The following is a 24,382-nucleotide window of genomic DNA, read 5'->3' on the forward strand; positions in this document are numbered from 1 at the left end:
GAACAAGTCAAATTTAAGGATCGCATGGTAGAGAGACGAAGTTCTCGTCCTCGTTTTGGCCTAGATCGTCTTGCAGGGGCGAGGGGGTGGGGGGGGGGGGTGAGAAGGAGGTAAAATTTTTGAAAACATTCGGAATTTGCGTTTGACGTTAGACAAAAAAATTCTGACGATCGTCAACTGACTAATAATTTAAAATAAATTGTTTTGATCTTGATACGAGTGACAGCATATTGAGGAAAGGCGCGAAGTATGACAACATAACGTCGAAATCATGACAGATTCCGGCAGATTTCATAATCGCGGATGTTGCCAAAATTTCTGATTTCTGTAAGAGAGCGAGGGGAAACGAAATATTTCCAAACCTAACTTCAATATTTCGCTAATTAGGCCACCTTTCTTTAGCTTCTAAATTGAATTTCTATCGGTTAAATAAAACACCTACCACAACCGTTATCTTTCAACCCTGAGATTGATTTGATACGTGTGAGTAGAATGACCGCAGGCATACGCTATCAGCATGTGAAATCATGCAGCGAGGGGTGTTTTCTCTGTGGCACCTGCGGTTTCTCAGTTAACAAAGGTACACAAATAGTGCACCTTGGGTTAGTCTTTGGTAAAAATGAAGAGTCCCAATAGCAAAATTGACGATGTCCAGAACCTGGTTTTGAACCTAGAACCCTTCGGTCAATGGTCTAGTTATCTATCCGCTATGCTACGGCGCTATCCCTTTTGCTGTATAAAAAAACTAAAACTATGAAGTTATTGCATGGAAAGTGCCAATAGTTTTGTTTCATGTGACAACACTGCATTGAAATACAAAATAAAGAAACAACACACCTAGTGTGAAAGGGACAATATTTTTCTCAGCGCTAAACATAATGTTCCCTGTTATGTTTAATGGTAGTTATTCATATAATTTTGCCCTAGTATAATCAATTTGGAGTATATCACGCACATGCATTCTTCCTTAAGAGATTGTAGAACAGATAAATTGCAGCATACGCCAAAAAGATAACGACTTTCGACTTTGGCCCCATTAACTAATTTACGAACGTAAGGTCTTTTCATAAACCTCACAATTTTGAATATTTTAGTTGTGTAAAACCTCATGGCACTGAGAATTCTCTCTCATTCAATATTCCTCTAGTACATGTTAAAAGTCTTTTAAATGTGACCTGCGCCATTTTCTTTTCGTCTAAGTCCATGCATAAATAAATAGGTTACATAAAATTACTTATATGTAGCCTAGTTCAACATTGCCCTCCTTGAGTATTAGCTAATGCATATATTCAAAGGAGTGCGTTTCCCAAGGTATGCTCAGGTTACGAATATACTGAGAGAGGTAATGAAAAATTAAGATCCGAGCTGACCATGGACATATATAAGGTAAAATATCCGAAAAAATCTGCCGGAAGACATTTATTTCTTAAACTTCGTACATGTAGAGACGCGATAGCTTTCTCGGGATGGAATTGGAACTCGCGGCCTTCACGTTATGGCCGAGGAAGCGTTACTCATTGACTTTGTGGGTGGTCGCTGATTGTTCTGTGACTAGCTTGGCAACGAATGCAAGAAAAAGCCAACTATTCTAAAGCTAATGCGGCCTTATAGGATTGTAAAATTCTTGTCCGGGCCTTTGCTTCTTTTTTTAATCGCCTCTTAGGTGAGATTCAAACGTTTGTTGGTAAAATAGAACGCGTTAATTGTGGTTATTTTAGCCAGAAGTAATATTCATGAAAGGTCGAGGAAAGGCTTAACGATTATTCGATGTTACATAATTAGTGAGGTTATATTTCAGTTACAGGCTTAATGAGGTTATATTTCAATTTTGATGGAGTCGAAGATAGTAAAAATAATTCCAATGGATTTCCTATTTTTCATGAGAGCAGCTCCCGATGGCTTCATAAATTCCTTTCTCCATGCTTTCATAGATGCACCGAATACAAAGTTTAGAATAATAAAAACTGGCATTCTTCCGAAAGTACCCGTCAAACACTTGAAAATACACATTCCTTGCAAAACAATTAGGTGAGAAAACGTTTAACTTCAGAAAAAAACTGGAGAATGGTCTTGAAAAAAGAAGGATTTTGAAGATATTTCGGTGAAAATGTCTGATTTGGGAAGTTTAGAAAAAGAAAAAAGTTTAAAGGGCGTGGGACTCGAACTGTGATGATAATGCGCTGTAAACAGATGCAGTACCACTCGACCAACATGCAATAAACAATCGTAAGTGGTAAATTGACTTATAATAATATAACATTTCTATAAAAGTTCCTTTATCGAGTAGTTGCATTATTTTATTTTATTCGATAGATAGATTCATTCACCAGAGATCAAAATATAATGGCATAGGATTCGTTTAAGATTCAATCAAATCAACAGATGCATTGGATTTACATATAATCAAATTCATACTCCGATGGATGGATTTAAATCACATAATAACGGGTATTTAAGATACAAATTATTTTTAAGATTCAATGTAACAGTGAAAGCGGTTTCCAAGTTTATATACTTCAAAGTATTTTATATGGTGTAAAAATGTGAATTTTTTAATAAATTTTATTTTTATCTCAATTGTTTATGATTTGGATAAATGTTATAATTTGCCATTGATCGTTTTCGGAATATTTTAGCTTTTTAATTGTCTTATCAATAAAATGTTGACACCAATCGATTCCGGGTAATTCTCCACACTAAGCGTTTTCGATTGGCTATCGAATCGTAATGCAAATGTTTTTCACAGCTGGGTTTTCAAGATCAATGCATAAGTAACCCAGACGGAAAGAACACTTGTGGATTCGATTCTGCCGTCGAGGATTTATGTTCATGGGAGCTTAGTATTGAATGACAAAACGGTGCTAAAGTTTGGAGCTTACTGATTTGATTGTGAAAATAATAATACTGAAATGTCTAACGAGCAATCGTGTGATGACGGTTTGGCAGCCCAAGAGCGGACGATTCCAAAATATGAAGATAGATTTCTGGTTGATCGACGAAAACTGGAACTTCTTTTAGTAGGTATGAACAAATTATTTCTTTCTTCATTATTTGCATTGCTAGATTTTATTCAGTTTTCAGAAGTTCCATTGGCGTCATTTTAAAATATAAACCGATTAATTTACTCCTTTTCGGTTTAATGAAATTGCACATTATTTTAGCATCATTGTGTACACAGCTCAAACTAAGAACTGGTTTCTGAGTTATTTATAAATTAACGGCATTAGATCAACCCCCATATTCTTTTGTTAAGGCCAAGCAGTGACAGTTCAAACTCGCGAAAGATTATTTCGAAGTGCAAGTGCATTAATGTGTCTATGATAATGTGTAAAATTATTGGGTGCCAATTTAGAGCCTCCGCAGTGAAGTAAATAGTATGTTATTTTGGTAATTTTGACTCAAATTAGGAAAATAAATTATTTAAAGCTGTATATCAACTTATCTGTAGCAAATACATGTATGACAGGTTACTCACTAATATGGAAAACTCTGAAGACCGAATGACTAGTATTCAAATCAATGGCTAAAATGGGTCAGTCTTTATTCTCAATTCAGTGAGGAAAATCAGTCGCTCGCAGTATTTTCGCCCCCTTCTTCAACTCTACTTCGTTAAAATATGTTCATTATGCTTGGTCTAAACCGTGGTGACTTTAACCACAAAATTATTATTTAAAAAACGGACTTCTGTTATTCCTGGATTATAGAATCAACCTAGTAATCCGTTACAGATATATTGCAAATATTTCAATTCCTAGTAAGGACAGATGATTGTTGTGTAGTAAAGGATTATCGAGTATGAAATATTTTAAAGGTCGCCATTACGACTATTTAACTGCATGAAAATCTTTAGTTGAAGGAATAAGCCTCTGCCGAGAAGTAGATGCAAAGCGTAATATTTGGCTGCAATGTGTAACTTTCGTCAGGGGCCGCCATGAATGCGCGGCGGGTAGCCATATTGCAGGATACAGTGTTAAAGTGAGTTGCCTAAGGAGGAGGCTGTTTGCTCTCTAACGATTCCAAATTATGTTTGAACACATTTTTGAGGATTAATTTCATTGATATGTTTAAAAAAATATTATAGGTTTTTACTATTTTTATGAGAATATATGGGTCGCGGTAGTCCAGGGGGTAGAGCGTTGGTCTGCTGACCGGAGGGCCCGGGTTTGATTCCCGCAAGGCACACTCTGGGCACCTGCAGCTCCACCCAAGCTATGTGATTTTTCGGTTGCCAGATCTTCCTGGGAAACCATAACCGGCCCAGGGAAAGGATCTGGCCCCCCTACCCTGATGTGTGAATTTCACATGCCGTTGGGCTTAGTACTCGGTGAACTCAACCATCTCCTACCAAACCAACTTTCGGGTTGATTGCTGGGTTTATGGTTTTTTTATGTGACTGTATCGTTGAAAACTATTACATACTACTGCAATTGCAAGTACATTTTTACCGTGAAATAAGGAAGTAATTTATAAGTTAATGTGCTAAGTAGATATTATTTAAATGTGAGGCATTTTAAATGATTTGCCACTAATCGAGTTGAGTCTCCATGTATGACCTTTTCCATTAATTAACATTATTTTGACATTACTGGCAGTAAATCACCAACCCTACTGTTGAAGAGATTCTTTTTTTGACCAGCTTGTGAATTCACTATTCTGAAGAATTGCACAACTATAACTTGAAAATGTTTCTTGGAAAACATGCCTTAGAAAAAATGTCCTGTCATATGCTAAATAGTGGGAAGTTTTGAATGCTATTTGAGCATGTTGCATGCAGAATAGACCTTCTGGGCATTAGACGTCTGGTTCAAATAAATATGAAAAACTGCACATTTCATATTTTCCATTTTTTTCATATGATTTTTCATGACATCACATTGCTCTATCAAAAACTTGGTTAGCATGTGTGTATATTTTTGTTTCATCAAGTTTTGTAAAGCATGAAAATTCATTCAAGATTTATTAAGTTCCTAATTGGAATATAGGTAACTCTTTTGGCTTTTCATGGCATGTGCATGGGATATAGACTATCATAGATAGTTATAGTTAGTCTTTGTCCTAAAAGTTTATTTATGGTAAGTGCATACTGAAGAGAAATCCACCGCAAAAAACTATTTTTTTAAGTTTTGGGAGTTTCTTAAGCTGTCTCATTGGTGCTTAAGCTATCAGCACTTGGTACAAGTCATTGGTTGGTTGGCAAGTGGTTGTTATTGTGCCTGGATCAGGGTTATAGATTTTCCAATGTATATTAACTGTAATAATTGTTTAAAATTGTTTTATGAATTAAGAAATAAATAAAATTCACTGACTTTTTTGGAAAATGTTACCTAATGAAAGTAACAATAAAACACAGCATAAAGTTGTTTTAAAGTGAGGATAAATCATTGCAATTTATATTAAAGTATTAATTAGATCATTTGTGGTGTTAACAGAGAAACTTTTATTCACTTTTTCAGTTTTTGGGTTTAGTGATGTTATTAAATCATGCCTCTCTCATATCCATATTTTAATTTTCAGGAGCTCTTGATTCTGCTGATCAAGCAGAAGACTTCTTCAATACAGTAAGTTTATTTTGAAGTAGAAATTAATGAAAAATCTAAGATTCCATCATTTTGATCACCAGTCTTTTTGCTGTCTGTGAATACAGTCTCCCAAGTAGCATTCTGTTGAGCTGCTATTTGCCAATAAATGTAAATAGGGGCTTGGTAAAAAAAGCTGCAATGTAATGAATCCAAGGCTCAGATTAGATGAAGTAATTGATGATACCAGGCACACATTTCTGAAAGCTAAAAAGTCAATATACTACTCCCAAATTAAAATTTTTATGGCATGGAATCGAAAAAAATGTTCACCTACAGCCTGATGAATGAAGCTACATAATAGGTATTATAATAGTTAGATTTTTCAAGTAAATGTGATATAAAAGGATATACTCATTGATTCCTAGCTTTGAAGAATTAACATCTGGACACCAAACTTTAAACATTCTAGGTATCACTTAAGATTCAAATTTTCCTACTTTAAAAATTATTTTGATATGGTATTGATACAATGCTTGCTTTTTTTAGTGTCTCTTTTCAGTAGAAATATTTGCTGAAATAATTACTTTATATTGCTCCATGCATAAGTACCGCAGTTTTGTGTAGCCAATATAAAAGTCAGTTGAGTTGCACTATTATTGACATATTGGCAGTGAAGTAAAATTGTGTTTTTAATCATGGCCATTAATTTTAACACATTCCCCAAGCAAATAATTAAAGCAGCATGAGAAAGGTTGTGGTGCAAGTGAAAATTCACATAGGGGATGAATGTTCTTTAGATTTTCAAATTAATGTGTTTGTTGTCCAGTCTTCTTGAGAGAAACAACCTACAATAATCATTTTAATTTGATTTTCTCTCTGTTAATATTTCTAGATCATGGAGACAACCAATACTGTTATTGATTGGCCACGTCGCCTTAAAATAGGTGCTAAAACCAGAAAAGGTAATGAAATTTTGGACTGTTTTACCATAGGAATATTGATGTGTAATATTCAAATGTCTCTATGGTATTTCATTTGGTTAATTTAATTTATGCATAAAAATCTAGCTTATTAGTTGGTGTGAAATAATGTTTACTTTCAAAAAGGATCTTCTCTAACCAATTAAAATATGTACTTTGATTAAATTTCATCGCTGTAAAACTGTGTGGTGTACTCACATTGTGAAGGGAATTTTTCTTGATTTGTTACTGCAGTAGTAGGCCTATTGTTTCTTTAGGGAAAGAGTTAAGAGTGAGTAAATGAATTTGCAGAGATAAGAACCGCATTCCGGCATATAGTTATTGTGACTGTACATATGGTGGTTAATGGCTAGATTACACAATATTCACCCTCCACCTTACAGTCATACTTAATGACATCAGTATTTAAAAGTTTCATGGCCTCCCTATCCCTAGTCACCCTACCCCCACTTAACCAGCAATACACTTGAAGAACATTAAAATGTTGAATATTATATTGAATATTTTTCACATTGTGGTTTCAGACTCCATACATGATAGTCCATAGAGTCATTGAGTCCATACATGATATGTAATGACATCAAAGTATTTTTTTCAACCTTGAAAACTCTTACGGTGCATGCAAAAGAGAACAGAATATTGAAGCTGGATTGAGGCATTGGTGGTAATTTGTATATTTATGCAAGGGAGAATAGGGTGAAAATATTGATTTTATCTGGGAATTTAGTGCATGCAGAATGAATACATTTGCACAAAATTTCCTAGTAATCCAATTGCATGTAATGCAAATGCTCTAGCAATTACGAAGGGCACAGCTTAATTTTAAAAAAAGTTTCACTATTGGCAGCTATGGCCATTCATGGACCATTGTTATCACCTCTTCATTTCTTCAGAAATACCTCCAGCAGCAATCCAAAGATATGAAAATCACTGGTGTTGAGGTCTAGCAATTAGTGTGGGTAAGGAAGATGCTGAAATTCCAAATCCTGAATGGAATAGTTAAATGGACTGTATGGGGTTGCCAATTGTCGTACTGTTACAAAACACATTAACTCAGAGGTCCATGTTGTTTACTCCTGATGAATTATGTAACCCTATTCTTCTTTTGCAAATTTTTCCGTACTCACGTGGTGTTGCTGAAAGAGATTAGTCTCCTTTGCTTTGTCTTCTGGAATCCTTAAGACAGTTCCCTTGCCTATCAAATTCTTCCTCCCTCACACAGTCCAGCCACTTTTTCTCTTACACTTACACATCCAGTAGGTGCTCTACACCCCTCATAATTTTCCTCCATTCTCATCAAATGTCCATGCAACTTCATCCCCCTCTCTTGGACTGTCTTTAATGATTCTACTACTTTGACTGTATCTCTGCTTTGTTTCTAATGCTCTCATACCTCATTACTACACATCCATCTTAACATTTATATTTCTGTTGCATCCATTTCTATTTCATTTGATTTCTTTTCCTGTCATGTTGCTGCTCCAGGTATTAATGTTGATCTAACATCTAATATCGGCTGTGTACAGCTTTCTCTAATCTCTCCCAATGGTCCTCTTACCGCATAATATCTTTGATTTTCTTTTTTAGTTTCTCTAGCCCCATTAAACCCTTAATGATTTAGTTCTTCAGCCTATTTACTACCATTAATCTCAGGAATTTAAACTTCCCCACTTTTTGAAAATCACGCCCTAGGAGGCAACATTGATATAATGGTCATTAGCCATAAGATAGATATTCAATCTTCTTCCTACTAATCGTAAGGCCCTTGCTTTCATTGACATTCGACATGCTTCCAACTTCCTTTCCAAATCTTTCCTCACGGTACTCATAACATACCCCAATAATAGGCAAAAACCCACACCTGTTGAATTGAGAAATCTATGAACCACAGGTACTTTAAAGGCATCAAAAGGTCATGGTTAGCAGTGAAGTGGAAGGCAAGGAGGAAAGCTTGGATGACTGGATATCTACTTTTCCAATCTTGTGTTTATACATAGTAATGATTTTTGTGCAAAGTTCAATAATATTTTCTTCCTGGTTTTCAAAATGACCCCAAACTAAAATCCTTAAGAAGAAAAATATTAGAGAATAAAAATAAAAAGTAGCAAAATGAAAAGTAAAGTCATTGAAAATTAGGAATAACGTGTGAGCATGGCTGATATACATGGGAAGGCCCAGAAGTACCCGGCCTGACCTAGAGATGGCCGTAGTTGTTTAAAACATATCTCTGTATTAGGAAGTATGCAATCTATGAGACATATGATTCAAGTTTGAAGGTGCAATGTTGTTTAGTATTTGTTTGGCAGGCATGAACGATTTCAGTGAATTTGTGAAAATGGACAAAATCGGTCATCGTTATGTGATACAATACTTCTATTTGAAAAGCCTCAGCCCAACCAATATAAAAGCTGAACTGGATCCTACTCTGGGTGAGTCTGTTCGTTCGTTCACAACAGTAAAACGTTGGGTAGCAGAGTTTAAACGAGGCTGTATGAGCTGTCAATACGAGCATCGCATTGGTTGGCCAAATGAGGTGACATCTCCAGAAACGGTGAAGAAAATCCATAAAGTGATACTGGATGATTGTCGCCTGAAAGTGTGCAAGTTAGCAGACATAGTAGGCATTTGAAAAAGTGCGGTACATCGCATATTAACTGAAAATTTGGACATGAGAAAGCTGTGTGCAAGATGGGTGCCGCGTTTGCTCACACTCGAGCAAAACCAGTGTTGTGAAGACTTTTCAATCGAGTGCTGAGCAAAGTTTCACAGCAACAAGGCTGAATTTTTGTGCCATTTCATAACCATGGATGAAACATGAGTCCATTACTTCACACCCAAGCCAAAGGACAGTCAAAACAATGGATTCAAAAGGAAGAACTGCCTCCAAAGAAGGCAAAGACAATTTCACTGCAGGCAAGGTCATTGCATAGGTTTTTTGGGATGCATGTGGGATAATTTTCATTGACTATCTTGAAAAAGGAAAAACTATCAACGGCGAGTCTTGTTCAAACTTATAGCCCCCTTGGATTATTTTCTGTTCGCAAACTTGTAAAAATGGCTTGGTGGTCAAAGATTTTCCAACTGTGAACAAGTGATGTAGGCAGTTAATGGCTATTTTGAGGAGTAAGGGAGTTCTTATTATAAAACGGGTATTGAATATATTGAAAATCAATGGGAAAAGTGCATAGAGCTGAAAGGAGATTATGTTGAAAAATGTTTACATTTTTTTCCAAAATGTTTGTGTTTCCTTAATTGGGTTGGGTTCTTCTGGGGCTACCCTCATAGTATGCACATCAACAATCAGATGACATAAAGGATTTGCATTTTCTTCAGGAACAAGGACAAAATTATGGTGATAGATGTTTAAAACACAGTGAACAGAAGATCTATGCAACAGTTGTGTATTCTTGACAATGTTGATGGGTTGTTTCTAGCATGGATAAAGAAAAGCAATTGCAATAAGACACCATAAACGAGAATATCATTTGTGACAAGGGGCAAGTGATTTTCTCCTACCACATAGATCATCAATGGCTGAAAAACTATTTAAGGGGAGTCATGCTTGGTTTGATAAGGTTACCAGAGGAACCGGCATCTACGGCATTGTGAGACAAGGTCAAGCAACAAGCTTCAGCTAAAAAGGCAGCAGTGAACTTAATTAATGACTTTAAGAAACTCATCGATTCTGACGTTGACCTGCTTTAACAGGTTTTTTATTGCGAAGAGATGGGTCTCCTCTGCAAGAAGATGCCAAAGTGAACCTAGTACATATAATAGTAGAAAAGAATTCATTGCCTGGCCACAAACCAATAAAATGTCATCTAACATTATTATTTTGCACAAATGCAAGCAGTTATTTGAAATTATAACCTCCATATCTTTACCATTCAGAAACTCCAAGTGTTCTAGAAGTCTTACGACCAAAACAGCAGGCTAAATGTGATGTGAAGGTCATAGGAAGCTGTTGACTCTTACCATACATACGAGGCATCACCCTAATAAGTTAGTGGCTAAAAGTGCAAGAAATTAATTTAATGATGATTCTGAATTGCATTAATGCAATATTTTGAAGCATCAGAATAAAGAAATGTTTCTAGAGAACTTTTTACAAAAAAGGAATTAAGTACATATTATAAATAATAAACTATTTCTTTAGAATTTGTTGGCTTTAACAAATTTAGTTTGCATTACTGGTTGCTTCATTCTATGATAGAAGAAAACATGAACATAATCCATGATCCTAATTAATGTATATGTAATATTCTTTGAATAAACCTTGAACCTAAACTTATTTTTTTGACATGGAACAAAATATCATATTTTACATAAATAAATATGCAAAAAATTTCCTTCAAACAAGGGTTATGTTGTATGAGAAAGATCATGGAATGACCATACTAAAAAGAAAGACTTGTACTTTTCCACAGATTTTATTATTTGGTACAACGCGTTTCACCGACTTATGGCATCATCAGGTACCTGATGATGCCGCAAGTCAGTGAAACACATTGTACCATGTAATAAAATCTGTGGAAAAGTACAAGTCTTTCTTTTTAGTATGGATATTAAATACTTCCACGAAGTGAAGCCTGAAACAATAGAATAAAATCATGGAATGAATTATGCTTATTGTACGAGGTACCAGTGTACCCTCTTCAAGCCCACATCATCCAATGCTATTTCAGGTCATCCCTCAAATCCAAATGAATATAAATTCAGTATTGAGGCATTTTTCTGAATAAATTATGAGTAAAAACTGTGAATCCCTGTAGTGAGACTATTTATTATGCTCTGATAACTACAGAACCACAAAGTTTCAAAGGCTAGTATCTTTAATTGAAGCCTGGAAAAGAAGTAGTGATTGATGAAAACATGATTCCTTATTGTGGGTGTCTGATATATTGCCAATATATGCTGGGTAAATGACATAAATTTGGAGTCAAACTTTATAAGCTTTTCCTTCCTGAAGGCGACACTTATATTGCCAGTTTATACTCTGGTTAAAGAAAATATTCATCTGAGGAGGGATATGCACACTACATAGTAATGAGGTTTATGAATGGACTCTCATATGAATGTTGCATAGTATAATGGACAGGTTCTACCCTAGGGTTCCTGTAACTAAAGAGTTATTAAAGAAATATGCATACCTGTTTGATACAGTATGTGCAAAGATCAAACAAAAAAGGGGTGATAAATGTACAGGCCTACAAAATTTAGATGGAATAATATTTTGTGAAATGGACAGGCAAGAGGCCTGTACTCATGTTTATAACTTGTAAAACTCACAATATTAATTCGGTTGACATCAGGACAACTTTTAGAAAACCAGACACTGTTATTAGTTACAATGCTGCCAAGGAAGGTGTTGACTTATCTGACCAAATGTCTTCATACAATCCATCTTTGAGGAAGATGATAAAGTGGTATAAAAGGTAGTAATTGAGCTTATTTGTGGCACCATGTTGGTAAACTCTAGGTGTATTCACAAGAAGTGGGAAGACAGAAAAAGCTGAGTATTTTACTATTTCATGAAAGCATAATTTCTGCTTTACTTTGCCAACCAATGTTTGCTGCTTGCTACATCACAAGTATCAAAGATAAAGCAACATTATTTAAAGAGATATGAAGGTGCAACTAGAGTAATGTGCTAAAGATGTAAAGAGTGCTATAACATAACAAGCAACATAGATAGGAGACAAACAGCCATGAAAAAAACTAAAAAGGTCGTAATTTATTTATTTATTTATTTACTATGTAAAAGACAAAGAGTGATGAGCAAATTACACTTTTTAGTTTCATAGGATTGAGTTTATTAAGGTAATTATCTAAATATTTAGAAATGAATACTAAGCATAACCATTTATCTGCCAAGGGAAACTTCAATTTTCATTATCATCCAACAGCTGCTCTCAGGTATCTTATATGGATCTGAGGAGGGTGTGACCCACAGGTGGGTCATGCCCCCGAGTGTGACTGATGCCTCTAGTGGCTCTAATGTGACCCATGCTGGGGTGAACTTTTTCCTCTTTTTAAGTAGTAGTAGTAGTAGTTTTTAGGGGAGGCGACCGACAGCTAAGGTCATTTGCGCCATAGGGGATGGACAGGAAAGGATGAAGGGTGGAGAGAAACCCGGCGTCGGCATTAGCCTACTCTTTACGAAAGGCGCCAAGGGGTCCGCAGCTTAACGTCCCATCCGACGGACGCCGTACTCACTCAAAGTGCCCTCCACAAAGCACCTCAAGTAGGGATCGAGATACCTCTGAAAAATATTCAACACCGCCGGGATTTGAACCCGCGCCCTCAGGGTGGGAAGCCAGTACGTTAGCCCCCGCACCATCTCGATCCCCTTCCTCTTTTTAATTCTATGTAACCACTTACTAAAGAAGATTCATCAGTTTAATGAATAATGCTATGGCGCAAAGAATTTTTTTTTAACGGGGTATAGTTTTAGCAAAGCATTGGTTACAAGATTTAAGTATTTTGTGAGTTGCTTAACCTCAATTTGATTTGCATTCCCAACCCTGTCAACCTGGCTACATCACTAAGCCATGAATTGCATATAAGACTAATTTTAATGCCTTTTTATGAAAAAGAAAATATATTCCCTTCTAGATCCATATGTTCGAATAAGTGGGAATCCATTTGATGTGAAGCAGGCTAAAGAGAAGGTTTTGGCTGTGCTGGATCCAAAGGTATCTTATAAACTGTTTTTATAAATTTATACTTCATTACTTATATGCAACCTTCAAATTTTGAACTAAAAATTGACTACTTATTTTGAAAAATATCAAAATCTGTATTTTGCTGCCTGTGAGCCTCTTTTTCAATCCATGAAGATTTTTTTTAGACTCAGCAGATGTTTACATGTCAACAAATTTCATGCTTAGTATTTGTGATAATGATTCTTGTTGTTCTCAGTTTTTGGTATATCATACTTGGACCTTAAATCCCATCCCAAAGATTTTGACTTCCTTATCCAATGTGCATATTTTCCTACTTCTTGAGCAAAATTCATCCTTGATTCAGAATTTCATACAAGCTTAATTTGTTCTACCTTTTTGGTGTATAAATACTTTCATCATTTATGCTATGTTGTGCTATGATTTGAAAATAGTTAAACATTTCACTAAAAAAAATGTTTTCTGATTTCTTATGGTACATACTAATCACTGTTAATTTACATAGCATCTTAAACCCACTGATGCTATCATGGGCATCTTTGCTGCTTCAAACAGCGAAATGAAATATTCACTGCATTTATATGCCATTATACTAAATATAATAGCAGGTAGACAAGTATTTAAAAATATTTATTATCTAGAATTCTGCTAGCCATTTAATTTAAAACATCTAGCCTCATCTCAGTTGTGATATTGTTTACTGTGGCAGGTGTTTGTTACCTGTCTGGACAGTTATTAGTGATTAGAAGCTCAAAGTGCTTTTAAATGAGAATGATTGAGCATACACTGACAAAAAATCAAATTGTCGTAGTTGAATAATAACTGGCTGTTTAAGCATTGGCATATTTTTACTCAAACTAGTTACGTATTACTTGCATGACAGCTTATTATGCTTGGATGCAGAGGATATGGTATCATAGAGGAGAGGTGAGTTATGCAGAAGGGGTGGCAGGGAAATAAATCTCATGGTGGCGATAGTATTTTAGAGCAAAAAAGGAATATTAATGTACGGGAGTCAAATGAAAACCATAAATATTTTTTATGAATGATTTATTGGACAAAAGTTGAACACAAGTGTATCATTTTCTGATATGTTCTTATTGTTTTCCTTCACACTTCCTCCAGTGCACTGGAAGTTCATAGATACCTCTGGTAAAAAATTCTTGTGGTCATGTGCAGGGCCACTTGTGAACTGCCTGGTGCACCTCTTCATCGGAATGAAATTTCTATCCTCCCATCACCTCTTTAAGTGGTGCAAATGTGTGGTAATAACCAGTGCTAAGGTCTGGTGAGTATGGCATATGTGGAAGAGTATCAAAATGATCAGTGATGGTTGCAATAGTTGCATGGGCAGTATTGTCGAGGTCAGACATCGTCAAATTGCAAAATAACACCTGCAATCAGACGTCTACATCACTTTGATCTGATCGCTGGCCAAAGATGATTTTTCGGCATATCATAATATGAGGCACTGGTAATAGTGGTTTCCCTAGGCATGTATTGATCCAAGATAACACCTCGTTCATCCCAAAAGAGAGTCAGCATAGCCTTCCCTGTAGATGGCTATGACCCAAATTTCTTGTGCTTTGGCATTGAGGAATGGCACCATTCCTTGCCCCTCTCTTGGTTTTGGGTTTTGGTAGTTAACCCAGGTTTTATCCTTAATGATTCTCACAAGGAAGCCATCACCTGTGTCAAAATGCTGCAAAAGTTCTTCGCAGGCATAAACAGCTTGCTCTATCAGTTCTAGAGTGAGATACCATGGCACTTGTAACTCTCTCCGGCACTTTATGAAACTTGAGCACAACAGGAATAATTTTGTGCTGAATCACGACTAATATTCACATTTGTGGCTATTTTTCCATGGTCACATGGAAATTGACTATCATGATTGCTTTAGTTGTCTGGTGCCACAACATGGTGTGCCTGACCTGTGCAGGGAGTATCTGCCACAGAAGTCACACCATTTCTGTACTTTGACCAATTCCAAGAAACTGCATTAGATGCCGCAATAGTAACTTTTGACGCAGTCATCCACTAATATGCATTACAATGCAGCTATTTCACAGGGTTAAAATCATAACCTAGTCAAGGCGAATGATTTCTGTACTTACAACTTCACTAGTACACTTGCTGCAGTGATAAGTATGCATAATTATGATGGACTTTCATTCACCAATTAATTTGAATAGGTTTTGTGTTCACTGCTCAGAAAATATATGACAGAATATTGTTCTTCATTGGTGAATGTTGCAAGCAGGAAAGCCATTGTAAACTGGTTCAGTGGCAGCATTTTGCTTGTCTGCAGTATGCTGCCACTAGTTGGGCATTCTTTATAGCATTGATTACAGAGCTGCAAACTTACAGATCAATGGTTCGGGATGCCAAACATTTGATACGTTTATATGGTTTTCATTTGACTCCCCCTCATATGTTAAAGATCAATCAAATTGCTGTGGTGAAGGTACAACCTTTATAATCCCTGCCATCCCTCATGTGCCTATGCTAAGGGACTGCAGAATGAATATCCTGGTGCTAAGAGTCACAAGTAGACATTTTAATTACTAAAATGTAATATTTTTTCTTCAAGCATAGTTAAATACTGTATCCATGCTCAGTATAATGTGTTGATTAATAGCAATCAAAATTGAATCTAATTTGATACATCAAATTTCTTGTCAAATTTATCAGCAAATCAAGAGGATTATTAATATAACATTTATTTTTTAATTAATGTAAATGGAATATGCATTAGGTTATTAAATAAAATGTCTGCTTGAGTGTCATTATGCCGGGATTGCCTGACTACTGGCTAATGGCAAATCCAGTAATAAGGTGACCACTAGTATTTGCGCTGCCCTCCTCTCTGGCTTCCACTACATTTATCAGTGGCATATCTGGAGGTAGAATAGAAAGCAAAAGACATGCATGTTTAGGATCATTGTAAACAATTGCATAGAGGAATACACTTCCTTCTGCAGCAACCAATCATTAAATTATTAATTGATATAACCTTCCAGTCCCAAAATCGTACACTTCAATGTGCCATAAGCTTTCATAAGAACTGTATCTAAGGCAAAAAATATTTGAAAACATTAACTCCTTTATTTAACATTGTATGCATAAAATGTATTTCAGTTGCTAATCTTAAATTAATTTTTACATAACCCTTGTTTTATTATGATTAATTCCAATGGTCAAGTTAATATATCAATTAGTTGATGATTTTTTTTAGTTTTCTGTGGTCGGTTTGTAATTGGTTTGGCTTGATGAGTTTGTGTTCTCACCCATTGTTGATGTCATGGGATTGCCTAGCCTATGGTGTGATTGTTTTGTATGTATGTACATATTAGGTTAGGTAATAGGTGAATTATCAGAAAGGACCCTAATGTCATAAATTTGGCAATAAAAACAAAACTATTATTATAAAAGAGCTTTGAATATTGTTAATCATGAGTTTTACATACAAAGCTGTTGTTGATTCTTAAGTATCCTTATACAGCTTGAAATATTTGTCATATAATTTCAGGGGTCCCTTACCATAATGAAGATTGATATATGCTATACTGATCATTCGCATATCATTGGGAAAGGGGGGCAGACTATCCAACGAGTAAAGGAAGAGACTGGATGTCATATACATTTCCCTGACTCAAACAGAAGCAATATTAGTGAAAAGAGTAACCAGGTATCAATTGCCGGAGAGATTGAGGGAGTAGAGCAAGCACGCCAGCAGTTGAGGGTAGGTATCTATATTAAGTTGCATACTGTGCATCACTGCTTTATTAGATCATGCTTTATTAAATTTATTGCTTAAATGCTATTGTTAAACACACTAAGTACATATGGTGCTAGTCTCTCTGTTTCACACTTGTCAACCCAATAAATATACATCATTTTACTGCTATTAAGAATCTCATTTTGGCATAATTGTAGTTGCTATGGAAGATTGAAAATATCTCTCTAAAAGATTACAAAAATGTCTCCAAAGTATCGATGACCAAGACACTTTTTAATTTTGGATATTACAGATAGTCCCGTAATTTACATTGACATGCATGCCACCTTGTGAGTAAGAAATATTTCATGATTGGGTAATGAACAATAGCTTATTTATTTATATAGCTCTTTTATTTTTTATCACTCTTACAAATAATTAATCTTAATAATAAATAGAACTTACAAGGTCAATGCATAGCATTGAGATTTTTAATATGCATGACTGGTTTCTGCATTCTATGTATATGTTATACAATCTAAGTTAATTACAGTAAAAAAATAACTTGAATACAGGGGGCTAGGAGTGCTAAATTGGGCCTTAAACAATTCTTCATACTTTTTATAGTGGCTGCAAGATGCAATATATAATTTCCCTTGAAAGCAGATCTAGTTTTTTGGGAAAAAATGTACATTGTCTCTTGAGTGAGTGTATTAAAATCAATGGAAGGACTGAGGATATAGAATACAATGTGCTGCAGTCAGTACCTTGAAACATGACCTGTCCATATTTAGTATGTGAAGTCTCTGAATGTTATGATTGATAAAATGTATAATGTCTACATATAAATCTACGGTGTATGTAGTTAGAAATTTTGAAAGCAAGGTTCCTTTATATATGGTGATTCGAAAAAATTCCCTTGTGATAACATGGGTCTCTCATAATTGGAGCATGGATATGCATTATTATCAGATTTTTTTTTTAAATTTTGTAACTTCTTGCTTCTATATTGCTCTATACTGTTCTTAATTTTTATTAACCACCTAACAACTATTGTAAAGAATCACAAAATAATTCTTTATGCAGATGATACAGATTTAATACTCAACTCATTCCTGGAGTACATCGTAAATAATTCTCTAACATTCTTAGGAGATTGGTTTCTCAAAAATGAGCTTGCAATAAAGTTAAAAAATGTACTATATGCAATTTAAGCAAAAGAAAGAAGACCCCCAAATGGATCTGAATATGAAAGAGCTTCTAAATAAAGTTAGGAGTGCCAACTTTCTAAGTTTTTAATAATTCATGAATGTTTAAATTGAAATGAAAATACAAGGTTTTTAAGCAACAAACTTTCCAATATATGCTATGCCCTTAGAAACCTAGCAAACGTTTTAGATCAGGCAGTTGTAAAAACTGAGTATTATGGTAACTTTCAATATTTAGTTTGTTATGGAATCTTTTGGTGTATTGCAATGGAAGTTTATGGTTTGCTATACTTACCTACTTAGGCTTGGCAATGGTTGTTGACAAATTTTTGAAATAAATATATTCCGAAATTCTTAAAAGGGAACCATGTAGACCTCATTGAATGTATGTAAAAATTGTGCCTGTAGCATGTTTGTACATATGTAATGAATGCATGTATTTTCGAGAAAACATATGCCAATTAAAAAAATGAGAGTAAATTGGGTTATACCGCAAGACAAGGAAAAGGGATGTATGTGATGCAGCATTCCACTTCTTTATTCAAAAAGAACCCCTTTGTGCTGGCATAAAATTTTATAATAATTTACCGGCTGCCATTAAAGATGCTGCTTCTTGTCAGAAGTTTTAATCTAGATTAAGATTGTTTTTAATCAGCAATTGTTTTTTTATGATCTAAATTAATATTTTTCATCAAGGTATGACAAGCTAAATGTAAATTAATTATAACCATTGCTGAAATCTTTTTTTGTATGACACATGTTATATTTCACCATTGTAAAATAACATGATGAAATAAATTAATTTCTTATTGCAAATATTTTTCAGATGTTAACACCAGTAAAATTTAGTTTTGAACTGCCTGCTATGAGTCCACTTAATGTTTCACCGTATCCAGTGTCTCAAGCTGTTGCAATGGTTCAAGAGAGGTATGGTGTCCATGTTCTCTTGAGGAAAGGTCCTAGGCTATTTTCAAATGTTGTCATAGTGAAAGGATCTGAGGTGGAGCTTCTAAAAACTGAGACTGCAACAAGAGTGCTCATGCAAAATCTTTGTGATTCTGCTGAGGTAAGTAAAAGAGATAACTATGATTTTGATGAAACAGTTTTCTCTTTCTGCTTCTTGCAAATGAACTTAAATCAAGTTTCATTTCCATTGATATTAAAATACCATGAAAATTTTAACATTTATTAAATGTTATGCATCATATTTCCCCTATGGTTCAACATAATGTTTGCTCCGAATTTTCAAAATTTTTCTTTCGATGTATTGAGTAAAAAGGATTGATTTTTAATTTATTTGAAATTCTTATAAATCTCATTTAAAATTATATTAATGGTTTTTATGTGCCTCATGTTATAATTGTTGTCATACAAGTACTGAGTCATTTATTTGTCAAAAATTTGTTGTCTTTAGTGGCACATATGTTTGTAAGTATGAGTTCTGCCAGGTAGGCAAGGAAATCTGTGGAGGGGGAATGGTAGATTGGATTCTTTAAAGAAATATCTGAGGGTTTGTAGGCTTTCTTCATGGGTGATGGATGTGTACAAGGATATGATATCAGTAGTGATCACTAGGATGTAGGTGTTATGAGATATTGGGACGGTGTAGTAGTTAAAGTAAATAATATAAAGCCTTGATATGAGTGGGGGAGATCCATAACTATGGGTTTGAATCAATAGTCTCTTAATGTATTGATAATTAATGCTGGAAGCAATGGGTTGTCCATGATTTTTGGATTAGTGGAGACGGCAATGCTAAGCCCTCAAACTTCTCTTCTAGGTTGATTAGATATCTGAGAATAATCTTTCTTTTCTTAATTCTCCATTCTGTTCTCAACAATTCTCTCTCATTTCATAATACTTGCACCTCTGTGTCTATCACTTCCTCCATCTCATCCTCTACCTTCATCTTTCTTAGCACTGATATTCACTTCTGAAACAACACATTCAACAACTCCATCCACTTTAAACCAGTCATTCATTAGTTCTATCTCTGCTTTAGAGCAGCTGCTACCTGTCAAGTGCCAAAAAATCAATTCTCTTTTATTTACCATCCATTACCACTATATGAGGGTGGTCCCAGAAGTATCCAACCGAACAAAGAAAACACAAACATTTTGGAAAAAAGTATTTATTTTCAATATAATATCCTTTCAGCTCTATACGCTTTTCCCATTGGTTTTCAATATATTCAATACCCTTTTTATAATAAGAACTCCCTTACTCCTCAAAATAGCCATTAACTGCCTACATCACTTGTTCACAGTTGGAAAATCTTTGACCACCAAGCCATTTTTACAAGTTTGCGAACAGAAAATAATCCAAGGGGGCTATAAGTTTGAACAAGACTTGCCGTTGATAGTTTTTCCTTTTTCAAGATAGTCAATGAAAATTATCCCACATGCATCCCAAAAAACCTATGCAATGACCTTGCCTGCAGTGAAATTGTCTTTGCCTTCTTTGGAGGCAGTTCTTCCTTTTGAATCCATTGTTTTGACTGTCCTTTGGCTTGGGTGTGAAGTAATGGACTCATGTTTCATCCATGGTTATGAAATGGCACAAAAATTCAGCCTTGTTGCTGTGAAACTTTGCTCAGCACTCGATTGAAAAGTCTTCACAACACTGGTTTTGCTCGAGTGTGAGCAAACGCGGCACCCATCTTGCACACAGCTTTCTCATGTCCAAATTTTCAGTTAATATGCGAGGTACCGCACTTTTTCAAATGCCTACTATGTCTGCCAACTTGCACACTTTCAGGCGACAATCATCCAGTATCACTTTATGGATTTTCTTCACCGTTTCTGGAGATGTCACCTCATTTGGCCAACCAATGCGATGCTCGTATTGACAGCTCATACAGCCTCGTTTAAACTCTGCTACCCAACGTTTTACTGTTGTGAACGAACGAATAGACTCACCCAGAGTAGGATCCAGTTCAGCTTTTATATTGGTTGGGCTGAGGCTTTTCAAATAGAAGTATTGTATCACATAACGATGACCGATTTTGTCCATTTTCACAAATTCACTGAAATCGTTCATGCCTGCCAAACAAATACTAAACAACATTGCATCTTCAAACTTGAAACATATGCCTTATAGATCACATAATTTTAATACAGTGATATTTTTCAAACAACTACCGGCATCTGTAGGTCAGGCCGGGTATTTATGGGACCACCCTTGTATCCTCAGCAATTCCCCTTCTTTACTGAATTTTATTGAAAAACTGCCCTCAGCGCTCAGAAAATATGGGTACCAAAAATTGCTAAATAAGAATTAATTTTCGTAGTCCACTTTGGTCCTCCTTCCAAAACAAGCAATTTCAAAAATGTAAATTAATTTACCAACTTCTTTGCAGTGCTCACAGAAATCAACACACTGTGCAAGATCTTTACCCTCTCCTAAAAAAACTATTTAGCGACACCAATCCTAAAATATTATCCCTCTATCACATTCAAACTTGCTGCAAACTTGGGAAATATCCTAAAATTAAGATAGCTCCTTTCTCATCAGTCCATCTCCACCCTTGCTCTCTTCTCATCCTGCAGCCATGTACAATCTAAGTGCCATGTTTTCTCCTGTCCCATGGTCTCCTTACAAAGCTGCCTCTTCTTCCAATCTGCTGTCTATCATGCAACTTCTACCCTGCCTTTTATGCTGGTAAATGTGCCAAAACTCTGTCCCTTCTGAAGAACTACCTTTTTGCCATATATCCTCACTTAACCACTCAACTCAATTACCCCAGCCACAAACATGCCATTCCTGACCACCACCCATTTTGCAGCTACATCTTTGTCTTGCAGATCTTTCTAGTATTTCTGTATTCAATATAAAACTATGAGCCATTGATATGTTGAGTTCTCGAAAATTTTAAATTTTGCTTTCTTTTTTCAGGGTGAAGTTCCTGTACAAATGACAATGGAAATATCGCCTCATCATCATTCAATTATAAGGGGTGTAAATAGTTGCAACCTCAAAACAATAATGATGCAAACTTCCACTGTCATTATATTTCCTGATGCAACTGACCCAAATCTACCACCCATTAAAAAAAGTACAGTTATGATTAATGGAAGCATTCATAATGTATACTTGGCAAAGCAAAGACTGGTGGTAAGATATCCCAAATCATTATCTTTTACTCTAGAACCATGGCAATTTATCTACCCTTAGAACCATGGCTTATGTCAAAAATGACCAACAATTTACTTTGTTATAATTTAATAATTTGCCTAGCTGTGGTGATAATGCATGGAAAGTGGTGCAATCATTCATATTTAATTTTATTTGAGAAAAGATATCAATTTTGCATGATGCCTAAAATAGTGTAATTTTTTATTGTTTGCTCAACATAGAATGAAAAAGCATGCAATCAAATTTCATGACAAACATAAGATTATTTATGTGCCCTAGTGATGGCGTGTTATGTCAAATAAATTAAACAAATATTGGTAAAAAAAGGTGAGTGGCATTTTAATTTCTATGGTATATGGTAATCCAGAGGTAGATCATTGGATTACTAACTGAAGGGCCTGGGTTCAATACCCAGGTATGCCTCTCTGGGCACCCTCAGCTTCACCCAAGCTGTGTGATTTTTTGGGTACCAGATCTTCCTGGGAAACCATTGGCAGCACCCGGAAGGGATCTTGCCCACCTACAATGATGTATGAATTTTCACATTCCGTTGGGCTTAGTATTGTGTGAACTTCACTGACACCTACAAAACTGACTTCAGGTTGTGTATTGTATTTTGTTTTATTATCTTATTATAGTCTTACTTACATAAAATATAGGTTACTCTTAAATATCAGAAGTGCAGGACACGTGCAAAACTTTCACTGTGCAGTACCTACAAACTGGTTTATCACAGGCCTGAGACTTGATGCTTGTTTTGGTCCCTTTGTACTGTTTTCTCCCCTAGCAGCATACCTGACCCTCGTATATTTCAACTGATTTTAGATTTATGCCATCTTAGCTCGTACATTCACTGACCTGGACTGGACATATTTTTCTGAGAGTTCTTCACCAAGTTTCAATAGGAAACCCCATCTTGAGTTGTTGCTTGCATCATCAGTCTCTATAAAGCCTAATAATGTATGACTGCAGGATCTAGTATGTTATAAAATGTTAATATTGTACAGGCCCATAGGTTAGGGAATACCTAGATGTTTATTTGACAGAGTACTTTTTGGCAATTTTGTCAGCAGCTTCAACATAGTTGGTAGCTGTATAAAATTTCTCTGTGTGCAATTTTTTTCTTCCAGTCTGGAACAATTTTCACTTCTGGATGAAGATTAGTTAAAACCAAAACATTTTGGTAAGCTTTTCCCTAGTATATCGTAAGGGGAGTTTCTTTGTTTGTGAACACAACTCTGGTATGAAATTCCTCACATGCATCTTTCACACAGATGGATACTTCTCGTCAAGCCTTATTTAGATTACCTAAAGTTGGGAGAATATCTTGCCATACTCCCATCAAATGAGCAACTTTTTTAATTTTCAATATTTCAAATCTGATAAATTTCAAATCAAACCTTTTAAACCTCATGCTCTCTTGGAACGTATCACCTGGCATTATGTCCTTGCAAAATTCCCAATGATCTGACCATAAAGAGTAAAGTTCTCAACCCTTAGCTCCTACTGCTCTTCATTTATAGAGAACACTTATTGAAGCCCCAAGCAATTCATATCAACCTATTTATAAACCTATCAATTACTTCATCACATCTTAGTACTTGGTGTTGTGACTCATCTGTAGAACCTTTTATTGTGTATTGGAAAATTTTATGATTTATTATGAGAGCATTAGACATATTCATTAAAGCTTCTCCTTGCATTGGAAGATGGGCCAGGTATATCTTTCACAATATTTTGCTGGCCTGGTTTAGGCTTCATATTTCGGCATAACCATCCATTTTGCTCTATTTGGAGTTTCTTCCCCCATTCAACGATGAATTCGAGCAAGTTGGTTTGTCCTTTGATGATGATGACCCTTTCTGTATCCAACAGCTATCATTATGGCTTCTTCATCATCATCTATATGATTAGTCAATGGTAGAGGCTGCCCCCACTGCTTCCCTACCAGCATCTGCATGTTCCAAAATAAGAAAACAGAAATTAAAACAAAATAACTTACAACTGATTTGATGATGAAGCAATAAATGTTCATTGCTACTTGGCCCAAGGTACCACAAATTCCTGTTATTTGGGGTGTAAAATTTTCACAAATACCTGAAATCCGAAGAGGTCGGTATATTTAGGTTGTGTTATAAAA

At 35.4% G+C, this 24,382-nt stretch overlaps 1 protein-coding gene across 1 annotated transcript in view; it reads left to right on the top strand.

Moving 5' to 3' along the window:
* Positions 1–3,528: 3,528 nt before the first annotated feature.
* LOC139685832 (protein bicaudal C-like) overlaps positions 3,529–24,382 on the top strand; it is a 37,347-nt gene continuing 16,493 nt past the window's right edge. The window contains exons 1-9 of the mRNA XM_071582949.1: positions 3,529–3,532; positions 5,515–5,558; positions 6,412–6,481; positions 10,391–10,449; positions 12,406–12,513; positions 13,096–13,194; positions 16,712–16,924; positions 18,935–19,174; positions 22,003–22,221. Coding sequence (XP_071439050.1) covers positions 3,529–3,532; positions 5,515–5,558; positions 6,412–6,481; positions 10,391–10,449; positions 12,406–12,513; positions 13,096–13,194; positions 16,712–16,924; positions 18,935–19,174; positions 22,003–22,221 — 1,056 coding nt within the window. The remainder of the gene's footprint in view (positions 3,533–5,514; positions 5,559–6,411; positions 6,482–10,390; positions 10,450–12,405; positions 12,514–13,095; positions 13,195–16,711; positions 16,925–18,934; positions 19,175–22,002; positions 22,222–24,382) is intronic.

Source organism: Hetaerina americana, unplaced genomic scaffold (assembly GCF_022747635.1).
Source record: "Hetaerina americana unplaced genomic scaffold, ioHetAmer1.1.p SCAF_12, whole genome shotgun sequence".
NCBI classification, from domain to species: Eukaryota; Metazoa; Arthropoda; class Insecta; order Odonata; family Calopterygidae; genus Hetaerina; species Hetaerina americana.